Source organism: Malaclemys terrapin, chromosome 25 (genome assembly GCF_027887155.1).
Source record: "Malaclemys terrapin pileata isolate rMalTer1 chromosome 25, rMalTer1.hap1, whole genome shotgun sequence".
Classification (NCBI taxonomy): domain Eukaryota; kingdom Metazoa; phylum Chordata; order Testudines; family Emydidae; genus Malaclemys; species Malaclemys terrapin.
The window spans coordinates 4296350-4311116 of NC_071529.1; the positions used below are offsets into that span (position 1 = coordinate 4296350).

The 14767-nt window shown below is 60.2% G+C and overlaps 1 protein-coding gene across 2 annotated transcripts in view; it reads right to left on the bottom strand.

Annotated features, from left to right (window-relative positions):
• LOC128829246 (alpha-2-macroglobulin-like protein 1) overlaps window positions 1-14767 on the bottom strand; it is a 71351-nt gene that overhangs the window by 4634 nt on the left and 51950 nt on the right. Inside the window, exons 22-36 of one of the 2 annotated variants that reach the window (XM_054014562.1) lie at window positions 14695-14746; window positions 13665-13739; window positions 13088-13264; window positions 12542-12623; window positions 12108-12264; window positions 10784-10858; window positions 10102-10258; window positions 6536-6747; window positions 5957-6172; window positions 5682-5806; window positions 5152-5242; window positions 4659-4727; window positions 4106-4208; window positions 2504-2545; window positions 1780-2170 (exon numbers count right to left, since the gene is read on the bottom strand). In XM_054014562.1, the coding sequence (XP_053870537.1) occupies window positions 2136-2170; window positions 2504-2545; window positions 4106-4208; window positions 4659-4727; window positions 5152-5242; window positions 5682-5806; window positions 5957-6172; window positions 6536-6747; window positions 10102-10258; window positions 10784-10858; window positions 12108-12264; window positions 12542-12623; window positions 13088-13264; window positions 13665-13739; window positions 14695-14746 (1668 nt within the window). In that variant the 3' untranslated portion in view covers window positions 1780-2135. Of the gene's footprint in view, window positions 1-1779; window positions 2171-2503; window positions 2546-4105; window positions 4209-4658; window positions 4728-5151; window positions 5243-5681; window positions 5807-5956; window positions 6173-6535; window positions 6748-10101; window positions 10259-10783; window positions 10859-12107; window positions 12265-12541; window positions 12624-13087; window positions 13265-13664; window positions 13740-14694; window positions 14747-14767 lie in introns of those variants that run through there. The other variant, XM_054014561.1, reaches the window with a different exon arrangement.

The following is a 14767-nucleotide window of genomic DNA, read 5'->3' on the forward strand; positions in this document are numbered from 1 at the left end:
GAGTCCGACAGTCAGCTTTTCCACTCTGAACTGGTTAGCGACCAATTGGTAACAGTCTGGATTAGCCAGCTTCCATGGTGCAATCACCAGCACTTCTCTAATGACAGGGCAGCTCTCATTCTCGTGTCCTTGCGCCGCAGGACCGGGGTGAGCTCATCCCACAGTCCCATGAATGTGTGTTTCCTCATCCGAAAGTTCTGCAGCCACTGCTTATCATCCTAGAAGTGCATGACGATGTGATCCCACTACTCAGTGCTTGTTTTCTGACCCCCAAAACAGCGTTTCACTGTGGTCAGCACCTCCGTGAATGCCACAAACAATCTCGTGTCATAGCTACTACATGTGGCGAGATCAATGTCACACTTCTCTTGCCTTTGTAGTTTAAGGAATAACTCCACTGCCACTCGTGACGTTATTCAGAGCGAGTAGCATATTGGTCAGCAGTGCAGGATCCATTCTTGCAGCCAGAAGAAGCAGGGTGCGCAGAACACAAACCGTTGAAAAATGGCGCCAAACGCGGACGGAAGCACAGGGATTGCTGGGACACGAAGCAATGCATTATGGGGCATTGGGACAGGACCCGGGATGCCCTGCGACCCCTCCGCCTTCCCACAATTCTTAGCGTCAGAAGAGGAAGAGATGCTCAGTGGGAATAGCTGCCCTGAGTGCACCGCTCCAAATACTGCTGCAAGCGCCTCAAGTGTGAACACACTATTGCGCAGGCAGCTGACGGTGTGAACACACAACCGCAATTTCCCTTCAGCGCTCTCTGAGCGGTGATGGAACCGCCGGTGATGTAACTCTGCCAGTGTAGACATACCCTTAGACAGGCACGTGCAGCCCTCTGGGACGTATTTGTGCCTCCTTTCCAACTGAGACTGAGCTTGTGATCGTGACTCTTTGGTGAATCTTTCACACTCTGGCCCTGGGGAAAGCCCCTGCACCTACAAACTGCATCAGGCGCCTTTAACATCTGCACAAAGGAAAATGAGCTTCCCGCTTTTAAAGGGGCCTACGAAGAGTTCTTGCTTCTTTACGATGGATAGGGAGGGTCTGAACGGTCTATGGATTTATTTTTCTTGTTTCCTATTTACCCTGTAAGTATCAGGAATGTCGAGTCTGCTCTGCCCTGGGGTCTCTGGAGGACTGGCTGGGTATCCCACAGCATGTACATTCGGCTCTCACACCGTGGTTGACTGGGGATAGACCATTCACACAGATCACCTTTCCCCATTGTTCATTGGTCCGTGGAATTAAACAGATGGTAACAAAACACAAACAGAACAAGCAAGAGTTGTAAGGAGTCGGACAAGCTATTCCTCCCTCTCTTAGGCCTTGACTTATAAAAGCAATTTAGTTCAACCCATGCAAGCCGGTGGAGGTGCTCCTGTTGGTCTGAGAGAAGAGTTGATTCTGGTTTAGCTTCAATTCCTAATTGATTGAACCTAAACTAAAATAACCCTCCGTCACACCACAATAAGTGCATCCACACCGGGGTTTTCACTCATGTAAGTAAACTGGTTTAAAAAACTAACTTCAGTTGAATTGGTTCATTTTCATGTAGACGTGTGTAACGAGGGCAGCTCTGCCAGCTGGGGCTGGAACCTGGGGGGCTGTCGCTGACGCTGCCTGACCCAGGGTTAAAGCCAAACCCCACAGCAATGACCGAAGGGTTGGGGAAGGGCACAGAGCCATGGTCCCAGGATCTGGCTGCTCTAAGGATGCACAGGAGCCGTGTGAGGAGCAGCAGCAGGGCAGGAACAAAGCGATAAAACAGCCTCACAAAGACATGGCAGGTTTATTATTTTGTTTTACACTGAACCTGCCTCTCCGGGCAGGACGGGCAGCAAACCCCAGGGGTCCCCACTGCAGCCACTGCTCCCCGCGTGTGACAGACAGCTGCGATCACGCGGACCAGTCTGGAGGCTGAGAGATGGGAGAGCAGGTGGGATGTTTCAGAGCGAATGGGGAGGAGTTGGCTGAAGAAGGTGCTAAGGGGGATAGTGCAGCTGGTTCGGGGAAGAGCAGCAGCTGAGACGAGGCCTGTCCATGCCCCCCCTGATCCTGGGGTGTCGGCTGCTGGTGCAGGGCTCTCAGGACGGAGGGGAGGGGGCTGCCCAGCAGGGGTGGGGGCTTCAGCGGGAATTTCCCATCGTGTTGGTGTCAGGGACTTTAAACAAACACAAACATCCCTTGAGATGGGACCGAAATCACACCCCCCCCAGCAGATACCTGTAGACATGGCCCCCCAGAACTCTCTCAACACCTGATAAGACTCTCCCCTCAGAGTCGCCCCCCAGCCTGAAGACAGATTCCCTTGTGTCCCACATAGACCCTTTCTCCCAGATGTCTCTCCCCCCACACACATGGTCCTGGTGGGTTCCATGCTCCCAGCTCCCCCTCCTTTGCCGTCTACAACACACACAGACCTCTCCGGCCCATGGACTCCCGCCACCCATAAAGTTTTGGGGACTGGAGTTATGTGTGGGTGCATCAAACCTACCTGAGCCGCAGGGGGCGCTGTACTCAGCCTCTGTGTGTTCACCTGCAACAGCAAGGGATGTAAGGAATGGAGGAGAGACCCAGTGGGGGCATGAGAACCCCTCCCCCTAATCCCACACAAGCAAAGTCTGTTACCCCTCCCCCAGGGGATCCCTGCCGTATGTCTGTCCCCTAGAAGGGAGTGGGAGGTTGCCCCCAGCTGTCTGAATGGGGCTGTGCGCTCTCTCCCATCCCCCCATCTCCAAGTAAGTCAGATGGGCTTCATCACTCGCCCCTCCAGGCACCCAGGGAAACCATCCTGCCACCTCCTGGGCCCAGCACAAAGGGTTCTGGGGGCGTCTGAGAAGCTGGATGGTAGAGGAAATGTGGGGAACCCGAAAGGGGGTGTGTGACAAAGTGGGGGATTTTCTTGTTTTTTCTTTGGTTTTCCAAAGGTTTGCATGCAGAGGGAGTGGGACTCAGTGTCCCTGGGTGTTACTGGTTTAATGAGGTGAGGGGAGAGGGAGTTTGTTGTTCCAGAGGACCCGAGAGGGACCTTGGGACCCCAGCCGATGGGCTGGAGGATGGACACCCCAGCGACTGGTGACCTGGTGACCCGGAGTCCCAGCTCAGGAGTCACAGCTGGTTCTGGCCAGTGGGAGGACAATGGGCTGCGAAGAGAGGGCCCCAGTGACCTAACCAGCTGGTTCCAGCCAGAGGGGCCAGAGGACAGATGAGAGGAGAGGAGGACCAGGCGACCCTGTTTACGACCCAGTTTACCTGGAGAGAAGACAATGGACTGAGGCGGGGCTTGGGGCTGGTTATATCAGAGGCCCAGCGGGGAAGCAGGGGGGCTCTGGGCTGGAGAGGGGGAGCAGGCAGAGCCCCGCTGGATGCAGTGGAGACTGGGATGTGCTGTGCTGAGGGAGACCAGATCTGAGGCCCTGAGAGTTTCCTGTGCTGTGTTCAACGCTCAATAAACCCTCCTGTTTTACGCTGGCTGAGAGTCAGTCCGGACTAGAGAACAGGGTGGCATCATCCCCTTCGGGGGGTGGAGGCCCCGGAGGTCCAGAGCGAGGGGACTCCCTGAGGGGGTCCATGGCAGAGACAGATGTGCTAAGGCTCAGAGAGGTGCGGCTCCAGGAGGTGGAGGGGCCTGACCCTGAGAGAGAGTGGACCCCTGAGAAGGGCTGTCTCACTGAAAGGGGCACCTCCCACAGACCGCATGGGGCCAAGAGTGGGCACGATCTGTGAGTCCGTGACAGGGGGGACTCGCCTGCTCCTGCTGGGACGGCTCCAGTTACACCAGCCCCATGCGCCCCACTAGCCCAACGAGCACACGGCTGCCGTGTCCCACCAGGTGAGCCGACTCCACAGATCAAACCCGGGAACACGCCCCCAGCAGGTGTCTCCAGCTTGACCCCCGCAGGCCCACGGCGGGTCGGCTGCCAGCCTCTGCCCAAGTGCTGCGCCCAGGCCCGAGCAGGGGGCCGAGATCAGCCATGGACACGGGTGACACGGAGCAGGGGGGATTGCAATGGCACCACCCTCTACCCAGGCACTGGTTGTGCCACAGAGCCCAGGAGAGCGTCTGTAAAGGTGGTGGATCCCGGGCGGGACTCACCCGTCTCGTAGTAATCATACAGTCTCACTGGGGCTGCTCTGAGATTCTTCACAGGGAAATCCTGCTCCAGGGAGAAGGTGAAACTCGCCGCCTCCTTCGTCAGCTACCGAGAGAGCAACAGAGCGAGCGCCTGAGCTGAATGTCTGCACTGGCAGCTCGAACCCCCTCCTCCCTGAGACTCGCACTGGCCTAGCCACTTCCCCCTGCCCCTGAGGCCTGGAGCAGTGAGAAAATGCTTCCCCCGAATCCCTGTTCCACCCCGCTGCAAAATATGACCCCCTTTCATCACACTCAGGGCCCAGCTCCAGCTCCCCAACCCTGAGCTCCCCGTCGCTCCGTTCACGGCCCTCACTGGGGTTTGGCTGAGTCTGGTCCCATCTCCCCATCCTTTATGGAAATGGGTCACTTGGAACCAGGGGAGATTTCAGTGACCCCCACGCCGGGCGTGTGACACAGAGCCCATGAGGGCAACTGTAATGGGGGTGGAGCCAGGGCAGGACACGCCCTCCCCGTTCACACCAGGACCCCGGAGCTCCGAGCCTCCCGCACTCACCTGGTCCAGATAGAGCGTCACCTGATCATTCTGCACCTCCAGCCACTTCACCAAACGCTGCTTCTCCAGCTAGGAGCAGAGGGAGGAAACGGCTGAGCCAGGAATGGAGGGGCTGGGGCCGGAGTCACTGCTCTGCTGGGGGCTGGAACATGGGGCACCAAACGCCCCCGTGGCCGAGGGGCCTGGCTGCCACCCCCAATGCCAGTCACACCTGAGCACTGGGTGTCTGCTGGGGGAGGGGCGGGAGTCTAGACATGGGCGTTGTGTCGTAGGGGGAGCTAAGCAGGGTCCGGACCTGCTCAGTGACTGGATGGGAGACCCAGGGCTGCACAGTGCCCCACGGCAGGGGGCAGGGCTCTGCAGGGGGAGCTCCCCCTGGGGGTCAGAGCTGCAATCTGTGCTCTCCTGGGGGTCTGGGCTCTCCCCCATGGATCAGCCCCTGGTTTCATGCTGTGTGACTGGCCCGGCCTGTTCTCCTCACTGGGAAGCTCACCTGCCGCAGGGACCTCTTGACAGGGGTGTAGCCGGACGGCAGCTTGACCTCGATGATGGCCATGTTGGTGGCTGGGCGCTCCCCACTGTACCTGCAACAGGAGCCGTGCACTGAGGTTGGGGTTTGCCCTGGATACAGACCCCAGGGGGATGGAGGGGGAGGGGAGGCCTCCCGTCTTCTCGGCCCTGCAGGCGTCTCTAATGCCCTCTGCCTGCTCTGGGCTGTGAGCCACGCTAGCCCCCAGCCAGCCCTGAGCTCCCCAGGCAAGGGACCCGGTGCCAGGAGCTCCTTGGGAGTCAACTGTCCATTAGATCAGCCCCGGGACCAGCCCTTTAGTCCCTGGCACATTCCAAGGGCCTCCTGCCTCTGCCCCGAGCCCTGTGGGGGGATGGCTCCCCCGGCGATTGATTCCTGCCCCATCCCGGCCCTGCAGTGGGGCGGTTCTGCCCCGGCCATTTCCCCGTTGCCTGGGGCCTGCCCCTGCCCCCGGGTGCTCGGACCCAGTGGGGGTGGGGAGCTGGGGCTCGTACCAGGCGTGCAGCACGAGGCTGAAGCGGGATCTGGCACTCTCGGTGCACTCCTTCGGCTCCGTCTCCACCCGCAGGTCAAAGGTCGTGGCGCTCTTTGGGGGCGGCACGTTGTAGCGCAGTGTCAGCTGGGAGACAAGCAAGAGGGTTGGGGCAGAGCCTGCTACCTCCGCTACCACAGATCAGAGCCTGGGCCCAGAGCCAGGCGCCGTGGGGCAGGGCAAGGGCACAGCCAGTCACCGCTGGGCCGGCTGGTCCCCAGGGGCTCCTGCACTCACCTGCACAAAGACACAGCCCTTGCCGCTGGCCCGCACCGTGTACTGCCCGGGGATCTCCTGCAGGGCCGCTCGCTGCAGCACCAGCCGGTTGGCGTTCTCCACGTGGAATTGCTGCCGGGCCCCGGCCTGGGAGCTCACCGTCACCGACGCAGCCCCGCTCGCGCTGTATGTCAGGGCTGCGTATTTGGCCAGGGCCTGCAGGGCCACCACCATGTCCTGGGGAGGAGAGTCACTGAGCTGCTGTCATGCTCTGGGGAGAGGAGCCCGGCTCAGACTCACTGCAGCAGGATCAGGACCCGCCAGGTCTCCCCCAGCAGACACCCAGTGCTCAGGTGTGACTGACATGGGGGGTGACAGCCAGGCCCCTCGGCCACGGGGGCGTTTGGTGCCCCATGTCCCAGCCCCCAGCAGAGCAGTGACTCCGGCCCCAGCCCCAGTCTATGAGGAGGCTCTGCACCCAGGACTCTCTCTCCCAGGAAGGGCCCCAGCTCAGCTTCTGAGATGCAGTCCCCGGGGGGCTCCTAACCCCTTCCTGCACCAGGACCCCAACGCTGGTTTACCTGAGGGCAGGGGTGTTACCTGCGTGTAGGCAAAGCCCCCGTAGGGGTAATGCTGCTTGCTGAGCCAGCGGATGATCTGGACAGCGGTCCCCATGTCAGCAGCAGACACGTTGGGCAGGGAGAGATAGGCCAGGAGCACGTAAGCAGTCATCTCCACCTCCGCCGATGGGGCCTGGTTCCAATAGGGGCTGGGCAGGGCCTTCACCTTCCTCTGCCAGTGCAGCTGTCCCCCTAGGAGAGGGGCCGAGGGAAGGGCAGCCCCACGGCTGCAGTTACAACACAGTGGGTCACCTGTTTGCTTTCCAAAGGGGCCCCAGGGGCTTCCTGGGCCAGAGGGACTCCTGCTCCCCACTGAATGCAGCCACCTCTGGGGCAGGACACAGTAGCTGATTCACAGCGCACAGGAGGGCTACACAAGTGTAACACAACACCCCTGGGTGGGTCGTCAGCAGGGACTGAACCCTGGATCTCTGACTCAAAACCCCTGAGCCTCTGCTGCCTGAGCTAAAAACTCAGTCCCAGTGGCTCACTGGCTGCAAGTGACCCCTTAACCTATGTGGTGCAGCCGCTCGGGGGCAAAGGTGGTGCTAACCCAATGGAGCCCTAACAGGAATATTCCCTCCACCCCCACCAGCCCATTACAAATATTAGCTGCATTATAGCCCCAAACCAAGAAATAGCCCTGTGACGTTGCACTCCATATTCTTTATGAAAATATGCTTATGAGACTAATATGACATCACTGAGATACACGTTACGCAAGATGGCTCATGTGAGATATTATTGGAAAGGTTCTGATTTACTGAATGTGATTATCCAATTCTTATGCATGTATCATCTCTGTATCTAAAGTTAGGAATATGGACTATGTAACCATTACAAGTGGGTATATATTGGGAAGACACCCACCGAGGACAGGCCATCAGATTTGATAGGCCGTCAGGAAGGAACAAGACCATGAAGATACTAATCTCTCTCCCTCCTGGGAAGTGTCCAGAGATGTAACTGTGGTGGTCTTGTCACCTGATACTAAACATTACCTGGGACTTCTTGTAACTTTCCACTGGCAGAGAAGGGGGGTCAAGTCTGCGAAACAAAGGATTCCCGCCTTATGTAAATCCTATTTAAGGGTGGGGAGGAAGGCAAATGTGGGGACTCCTCTCCATGGCCTGTCTGCCCAAGAAGAAAGACTGCTAAAGCCACCTCGAGGGCAGGCAAGCGGGGAGTCCAGACTGAGACAGGGGTCCAGTCTGAAAAGAAATGTAACTGGAACTCTGAACCACAAAAACTTTGCAACCTGCCTAAAATAACATTTAGGATAAGAAATTACATTTTGTAACCTATTTCTTAAGTATATTAAGCTTAGCTTGTGTACTTTGTTTTATTTGCTCAGTAATTTGCTTTGTTCTGGCTGTTCTCTCTTATATTCCCTTACAATTCACCTTTTGTAGGTAATAAACTCTCGTTTATAATCTAACCCAGTTTGTACACTTTCAAACTGGGGGGAGGGGGCAGGAAGTCAGGCACATCTCTCTTCACACTGAGGAAGAGGGCAGATTTTTATGAGCTTGGGCTGTGGAGATTTTTCTATACAGCGCCAGACAGTATTATTCTGGGTTTATCTCCCAAAGGGGTGTGCACGTGAGTGCTGGGGGAGTCATCACACACAGAGCTGATGTCAGTCTGTGTCTGCAGCTGGGTGTGGCCCTACCTGTGTGTGCTGCAAGAGGCCGGAGAGCCTAATTCAGCAATGCACGGAGGGAACCCTGGCAGGCTCAGTGAAATCCCAGTACATCAGGTGGTATCCCAGAAGCGGGGTCCAACCCATCACAATACCAACCCCCCCGCAAACCGACACCCTGTTAAACAGGCCACGTTACATTAGATGAACGGATTTTGGGGGTAATACCAAACTGGGCGCCCCATGATCTGCTTGGGGCCCTAAGCAATTGCTTAGTCTACTTATGCCTCGTGCCACCACTGCTAGAAGGGGACAGAGAGCCCCTGACAGAATGAGGGGCCCCCGGGGCTGGGACAGGAGGGCAGCATGACCCAGGTGAAGGGCATGGATGGCGCTGACACTTGGTAAACACCACCCTCCATGGGGTCTTTGTGACCTCGGAGACAGGTCCTGTTACCCGAGGGCTGTTTTACCCCAGTGCCTAGTGGCTCCTCGGTGCCCCCAGCAGCAGAGCCCCCCTCTCCCCTCCCTGGGGCAGGAGCCACGTGCTGCTCCCAGCACTTCTTACCCGCCTCGGGGCAGGGCAGGAGGTGACACACACAACTCGCGGGCACAGACCAGCTGCAGCCGCCGCACTGGGGCTTGGAGAGAAGGGACTTTTCACCTGAGCTGAGATATGACAGAGCTGCCTGGACTACGCAGGTGGTTCCCCTCTGTGGGGGGACGTCTCCCCAGGGCCTGGCAGGAACCGAGCGCGCCAGGCCTCAGCTCCAGGCACGGCTCAGTCTGAGCTCCAATGGCACCGAGGAGACGCACAGAGATCACTGGGGCGTGGTCATGACGAGTGCATCTGAAGAAGTGGGTATTCACCCACGAAAGCTCATGCTCCAATACGTCTGTTAGTCTATAAGGTGCCACAGGACTCGGCTGCTTCATGACAAGTGTGAGGGACCCAACCTGGCACTCCAAGCGCCCCCTGGCCTCATGCCGAGGGCTCCTTCAGCTCAGCACCGACATGGGGCAGCACCACTTCCTGCGTCCCCAACCGCACTCCCAGTGGGCCTCAGGCCTCACATGGGACTTCCCGCCCTATGGGGAGCTGGCCCCAGGCTGCATCGCTCACACCGCGGCTGGGCTGGGAGTGGCACAAATCCAAGGGCATCTGTGCAGGGAAAGGCTAGGGGAACTGGAGCTCGGGGACATGGGGCAGACAAGGGGGCAGCCAGAGACCTGCTTCCCTGTACAACCCCCTATCCTAGAGACGGCAGGGCCTAACCGGCCCCAGCCGCAGCCCTGGCTCCGGCCCCGGCCCAGTGCAGTCCGTTTCCCTCCCAGTATTAACCAGGCCAAGCAGAGAAGCCTCGGGCAGGAACTCCCCAGCTGGGATGTCCCCAACACAGGATGGGGCTGGAATCCTCTGGCATCTACCCAGGGCTCGGTTACGGCCCGTTCCCCTTGGGAGCTGCCTACGCAAGGCCCTGCGCCATGGACTCTGAGCCCACTGGACCCCTTCACGCTCCTGGCCCCGGGCGCGTTAGAGGGCTGGGTTGGTACATGGCGCTTTACCCCTCTAGGTTCTCAGCTCCGATCCCCCAGGCTGGCAGCGACCCAGCCTCGTCCCCCTTTGCTCCGTGCTCTGGGCACCGGGAAATGGCGGGACGATCTCACTCCAACTCTGAGGGAGAAGTGTCCCCACGACAGAGCCCAGCGCGTCGGCCCCTCGCTGGCAGCCTCAGCAGAGACCACGGACTGACTGGGACACGGAGACCCAGCTCCTCTGCCAGGCTGAGGAGATCCCGGGGCAGGGGGCACCTGGGTAGGCAGGGCCCTGGGGGGCAGCTGGCCCTGCCCTGTATCTAGAGACCAGCAGCGAGGAGAGTACTAGAACGAGGTGCTGCCGGTACCGGCGCTGACGCTGTGCTGGGCCAGGCGCTGCAGAAGGGCGTCCCGCAGCTCAGTGTTCCCCGCCAGCCCGAAGGCATAGGCCAGCAGCGCCTGCGTGTAGAGGTCGCTGGTGCTCGACTCCCGGAGGCACTGGAGGGCCCTGGTCACCATGGGGTCCTGGGACGGGGGAGACACCGAACAGACTCCCCGTCAGGCTGAACCGGCCAGAGGAGATGCTCTGCGCCTGGGCACGTCCCCCGGCAACCACCCCATGGGGCACAAATACCCCCTCCCGCCAGCCTGTCGTCACCTCCCCCGACCCATCCCCCCACCGCCACCCACACCCTGCACCCCACAAGCCTCGCCAGACCCCCTCCCCCGAGTGCTAGACACCGAAACAGCCCAGCCCCTCTCCAAGCTGCTGAATCTTCCTCCGACCCTGACCCCCGCCGAACTCCCCACACCACCCTGACCCCCACCTTGGTACCAACCCCCCACTGACCTGTCAACTTCCCCTCCCCCCACCAACCCGCCTCTCCCCTGCCCCCCACAGCACCGTGACCCCCGCCTTGGTACCAACTCGCCACTGACCTCTTGACTTCCCCTCCCCCTACCAACCCGCCCCTCAAAAGCCCCCAACAACACCCTGACCCGCCCGAATCCTGCCGGCCCCTCCCCTGGGACAGCTGGGCTTGGCCTCACCGTGAGCGGCTGCCCCAGCTCCAGCAGCGCTGCCGTGATGTAAGCAGAGAGAGAGAGCTCGTCCACCACGCCGCCCTGAGGGGGATGGAGACATCGGGAGCTGGCTCAGACCGAACTACAGGGCTCGTTGCCCGGAGCAGGTGAGCCGCTGCCCAGGACAGGCCCATTGGGACAGAGAAACCCGGCTCCAGTGCTCCGAGTGGCTGGATTTGGGTCCTGCCTCCTGATGGGACCTGTCAGGCCCATCTGGGTCCCGAGCAGCTGCCCCAACCCCCCAAGTCATAGCAGCCAGGGAGGCCACAGGGTGGCAGTGAGTTCCACAGCTTTGTTATAGGGAGAGGCGTTAGCTGCTCCATTGTCAAGGCTGTATAAAATTTCAGTATAAAATCCTATCTGAGCCCCCCTGGAACCAGAGGCTGGGAAGTTGGTTTGAACTGACATTTGCTAGATTTCCTGTGAAGACCAGGGGCCGTTTCTGCAGAGGCTGAGGGATTCGCCCCTCACTGGGCGAGTTCCTGCTCATTAAATCGTCCCCCCATGCAGAAATCTGGACTTTGCCTAACATTTGTCTCCTTCTAGCTCCCAAACAGCCGGGTACAGCCCCGGCCCCTCCCGTAGTGTCCCGGCTCTCTGCAAACTCCAGGGCAGAGGCAGGAATTGGGCTGTGACTTGCGCTGGGTGGGAATTTCCTGCTGAAATGATTTCTCGACAGACGACGCAGTTTCCACAAAACCAAAACTTTGCAGGAAAACGTTACTAATGCTGAAACATTTCGATTTCTGTTGGGAAAATGGAAACGCAACATTCTGCTGTGGGTCGGCGGGGCCCAAATCGCAGCCTCGCGGGTTGGTGACCTGAACCGAAACCTTCCATTGCAAACCGGTTCAACATTCAGCTGCACTAGCCTTGTGCCCCCATTCCCCCATGGACTCGGCTCCATCAGACTACATCTCCCATGATGCACCGCGACTGCCCTTCTAACTGAGCCGCATGGGGAGTTGTGGGAGTCACATGACTTCAGGGCTGGGTTGGGCCCTGCCCCTCAGGCTCTCCGTGCCAGGCAATGGGTGCGGGGTCTGCTCAGTGCCCGCGGGGAGACCGGGCTGTGCAGGAGCCAGGGGGGCTGGGCCAGGGCTGCTCCCTTGTTCGGTGCAATAACCCGCTGCCCCAGCCGTTCCAGCCATTCAGCTGTTGCTAAAAACCCAAGGAAATCCCCCAAACCGACACGGGTGACAACAACCAGCTCCCATGAGGGGCCCCCACCCCCTTCCCCAGCTTGTCCCCTCCTCCCCCATCCCATCAGCCCATCCCCCCAGCCTCCCACCTGCAGGGCGTTGTTCAACAGCTTCCCCACACTGCGGAAGCAGCCGGTCTTCCGCTGGCGGCGCTGTAGCCACCTTAGGGCATCCTCTAGGTGCTTCTCGTCGATGGAGATGTAGGGTCTGGCCTGGCCAAAGGACTTGAGAACGAAGGCCGTCAGCCTGGGTGGGGAGAGACCCCGTGAGAGGGACACTCTGCAGGAGATGCTGCGGGCCAGGAGGGAGGTGCGTGGGGGACGGGATGGGGGTCAGCATTGTGGGGGTGAGCAGAGCTGTCAGGGGCGCCCAGGATGGCAACGGGGGGATTTCGAGTGAGTATGTGGGGCAGAGCTGTGTGGGGAACAGGACTAGAGTAGCAGTGGGGCTTGGGGTCAGGCTGCAGCGCAGTAGGCCCTGCCCACCCAGAGCCCTGACTTGCCCGTGCCGTGCGGCCCCTCACCAGGTGTTGCCCGTGGCGTCTCTCTTCCTAGAGGCGCTGTAAGAGCCGTCATTGTGCTTATAGAGCAGCTCGCGCTGATAGCCTGCAGGGATGGGAGACAGACAGCGAGTCCTGGATCCGCTCACCCCCAGGGGCTAGAATCCACTCCCAGCATGGGGCCCGCTAGCCCTCCCCTCCCCCACGATGCTGAGACTCAGAGATTCCAGGGGTCGGTTAGAATTGGGGGACGGAGTTAAGGCTGAATAGGGCCCTGATCCCCCAAAACTCCAGTGCCCGAACCTGGGGCTGGATCCCAACCAGCGCCCCCTAGAGGGGAAAGGGCTCCTCTCCCATTCCCTGAACCCTGAGTCAAACAGTCCTTATGTCCTGGGCCTCAGGACTGGTGCCCCAGAAAGGAAAGGTCAAGGATCTAATTCCCTGACCCCCAGAGCCAGCCAGGGCCCTGATCTGGAGCTGGATTGGAACCCGGGCCCCAAAGATGGCTTGGACAGGGCCCTCGCATGGCCCCGCCATGCCCTGGGGGCACAGGGGCAGGAGGACACTCACCTCTCCGGAGGAATCCCTGGGCCTTGTCTCTGATCTCCGGGCTCAGCTGCCCGCTCTTCTCCAGGTACTGCTGGATGTAGATGTTGGGAGCGAACCGGACCATGTTCTCCTCTCCATCGCCGTAGGGCATGGCCAGCAGGTGGTCTATGTTCTGCAGAGCTGTGCCCATTATGTCTCCTGGCACCAAGGGAGTCGGGGGAGCAGAGAATTACCAGGCTGCACAACAGCTGCTCCGTCCCTAACACCACGTCAGTGGAGCCCTGGCACGCGGGGGCCAGAGCCCCCAGTTCAATTCAGGCCTGGTGGGGTTATGTGGATACGTGGTGATGAATGGCCAAGACGCCAATGCCCTGACACAGCTTCATGGCATCACCACGTGAGTCTATTGCCCCTCGCTGGGGACGAGGCCCTGGAGCACAGACTGCAGGGACCAGTCCTGCCCTGGCCCGAGACACCCACTGGACCTCATTGGTCTTTTCCATCCAGGATGCCCCAGCCTCAGAGCGCTGGGCCACAGACGGGCTGGATGGCGAAGGGCACCGCGCCCTGGCAGGGATGGGGCAGGGGAATTCCTTACCGTGGACAGTCACGTGGGCCTGCTCGGACCCCGCCAGGACATTCGCTGGCAGCTGCAAGGAGATTTCTTCGGAGTCTGCGTAACACAAAGGCAAAGACACACCGTTAAAGGCCTGTTGGGAACCTGCCCGTCTCCAGCCAATCAGATCCCTCCGTTCCTCACCGTCTGGGGCTCTCGCCCAGTCACAGCCCCTCTCTCAACCCCAAGCTCCCCCAACCATGGCACATACGTGCCCTTGAGGAGAAGGGCTGGGGGTTCTCAGTAGAAGGTCCTGCCTGTGGGACTCGGTCCCTCTCCTGGCCCCAGAGAGCCGGTGTGACGAGCTCTGCAGGGAGCATCATACACACGGGGATCAGGCTGCAGGGGAGGGGAGCTGATGCAACATGGGTCCAGTCATAGGAGCCGACTTTACCTGGCGCCGGCGGGTACTTGCGCCCCTCCGGCCCTGGCCCCGCTCCAACTCCACCCCTACCCTGCCCCCATTCCAACCCCTTCCCCAAATCCCCATCCCTGCCTCCTCCTCTGGGCGCGCCGCATTTCCCTTCCTCCCCCCTCCCTCCCAGGCTTGCTGCGCAAAACACCTGTTTCGCAGCAAGACTGGGAGGGGGGAGAAGCGGAGCAGCGGCAGCAGGCTCAGGGGAGGAGGGGGAGGCAGAGGTGAGCTGGGGCGGGGAGCTGCCGGTGGGTGCAGTTTTTCCCCATGGGTGCTCCGGGGCCGGAGCACCCACGAAGTCAGCACCTATGGGCCCAGTGAGACTCGGGAGCAGGAGCCGGACATGCTCGAGCCTTCGGCCCACGGCAGATGGTTCCATAACTGCCCACTAGGGGGTGCAACTTCCCCGGGCAGCTGGGCCTGGACCCTGTCCCAGGCAGGACATTGGCCTGGATGCCCCCTGGTCCGGTCCGGCCTGGCGGCTCCTGTGCCCCTAGCTGGGCCATCCAGCGGCTCAGCCATCACTGATGTGCCGCAGCCAAGAGACTCCCGTGTTAGTGACACCCACTGAGCCCCGCACAGGCGCTGGGATCCTACCTTCCTGGCAGAGCAGGGAGCTGTGCGCCTTCTCCTCCAGGATCCCCCCCGGCTGTGGGGAAGGAGCATCAGA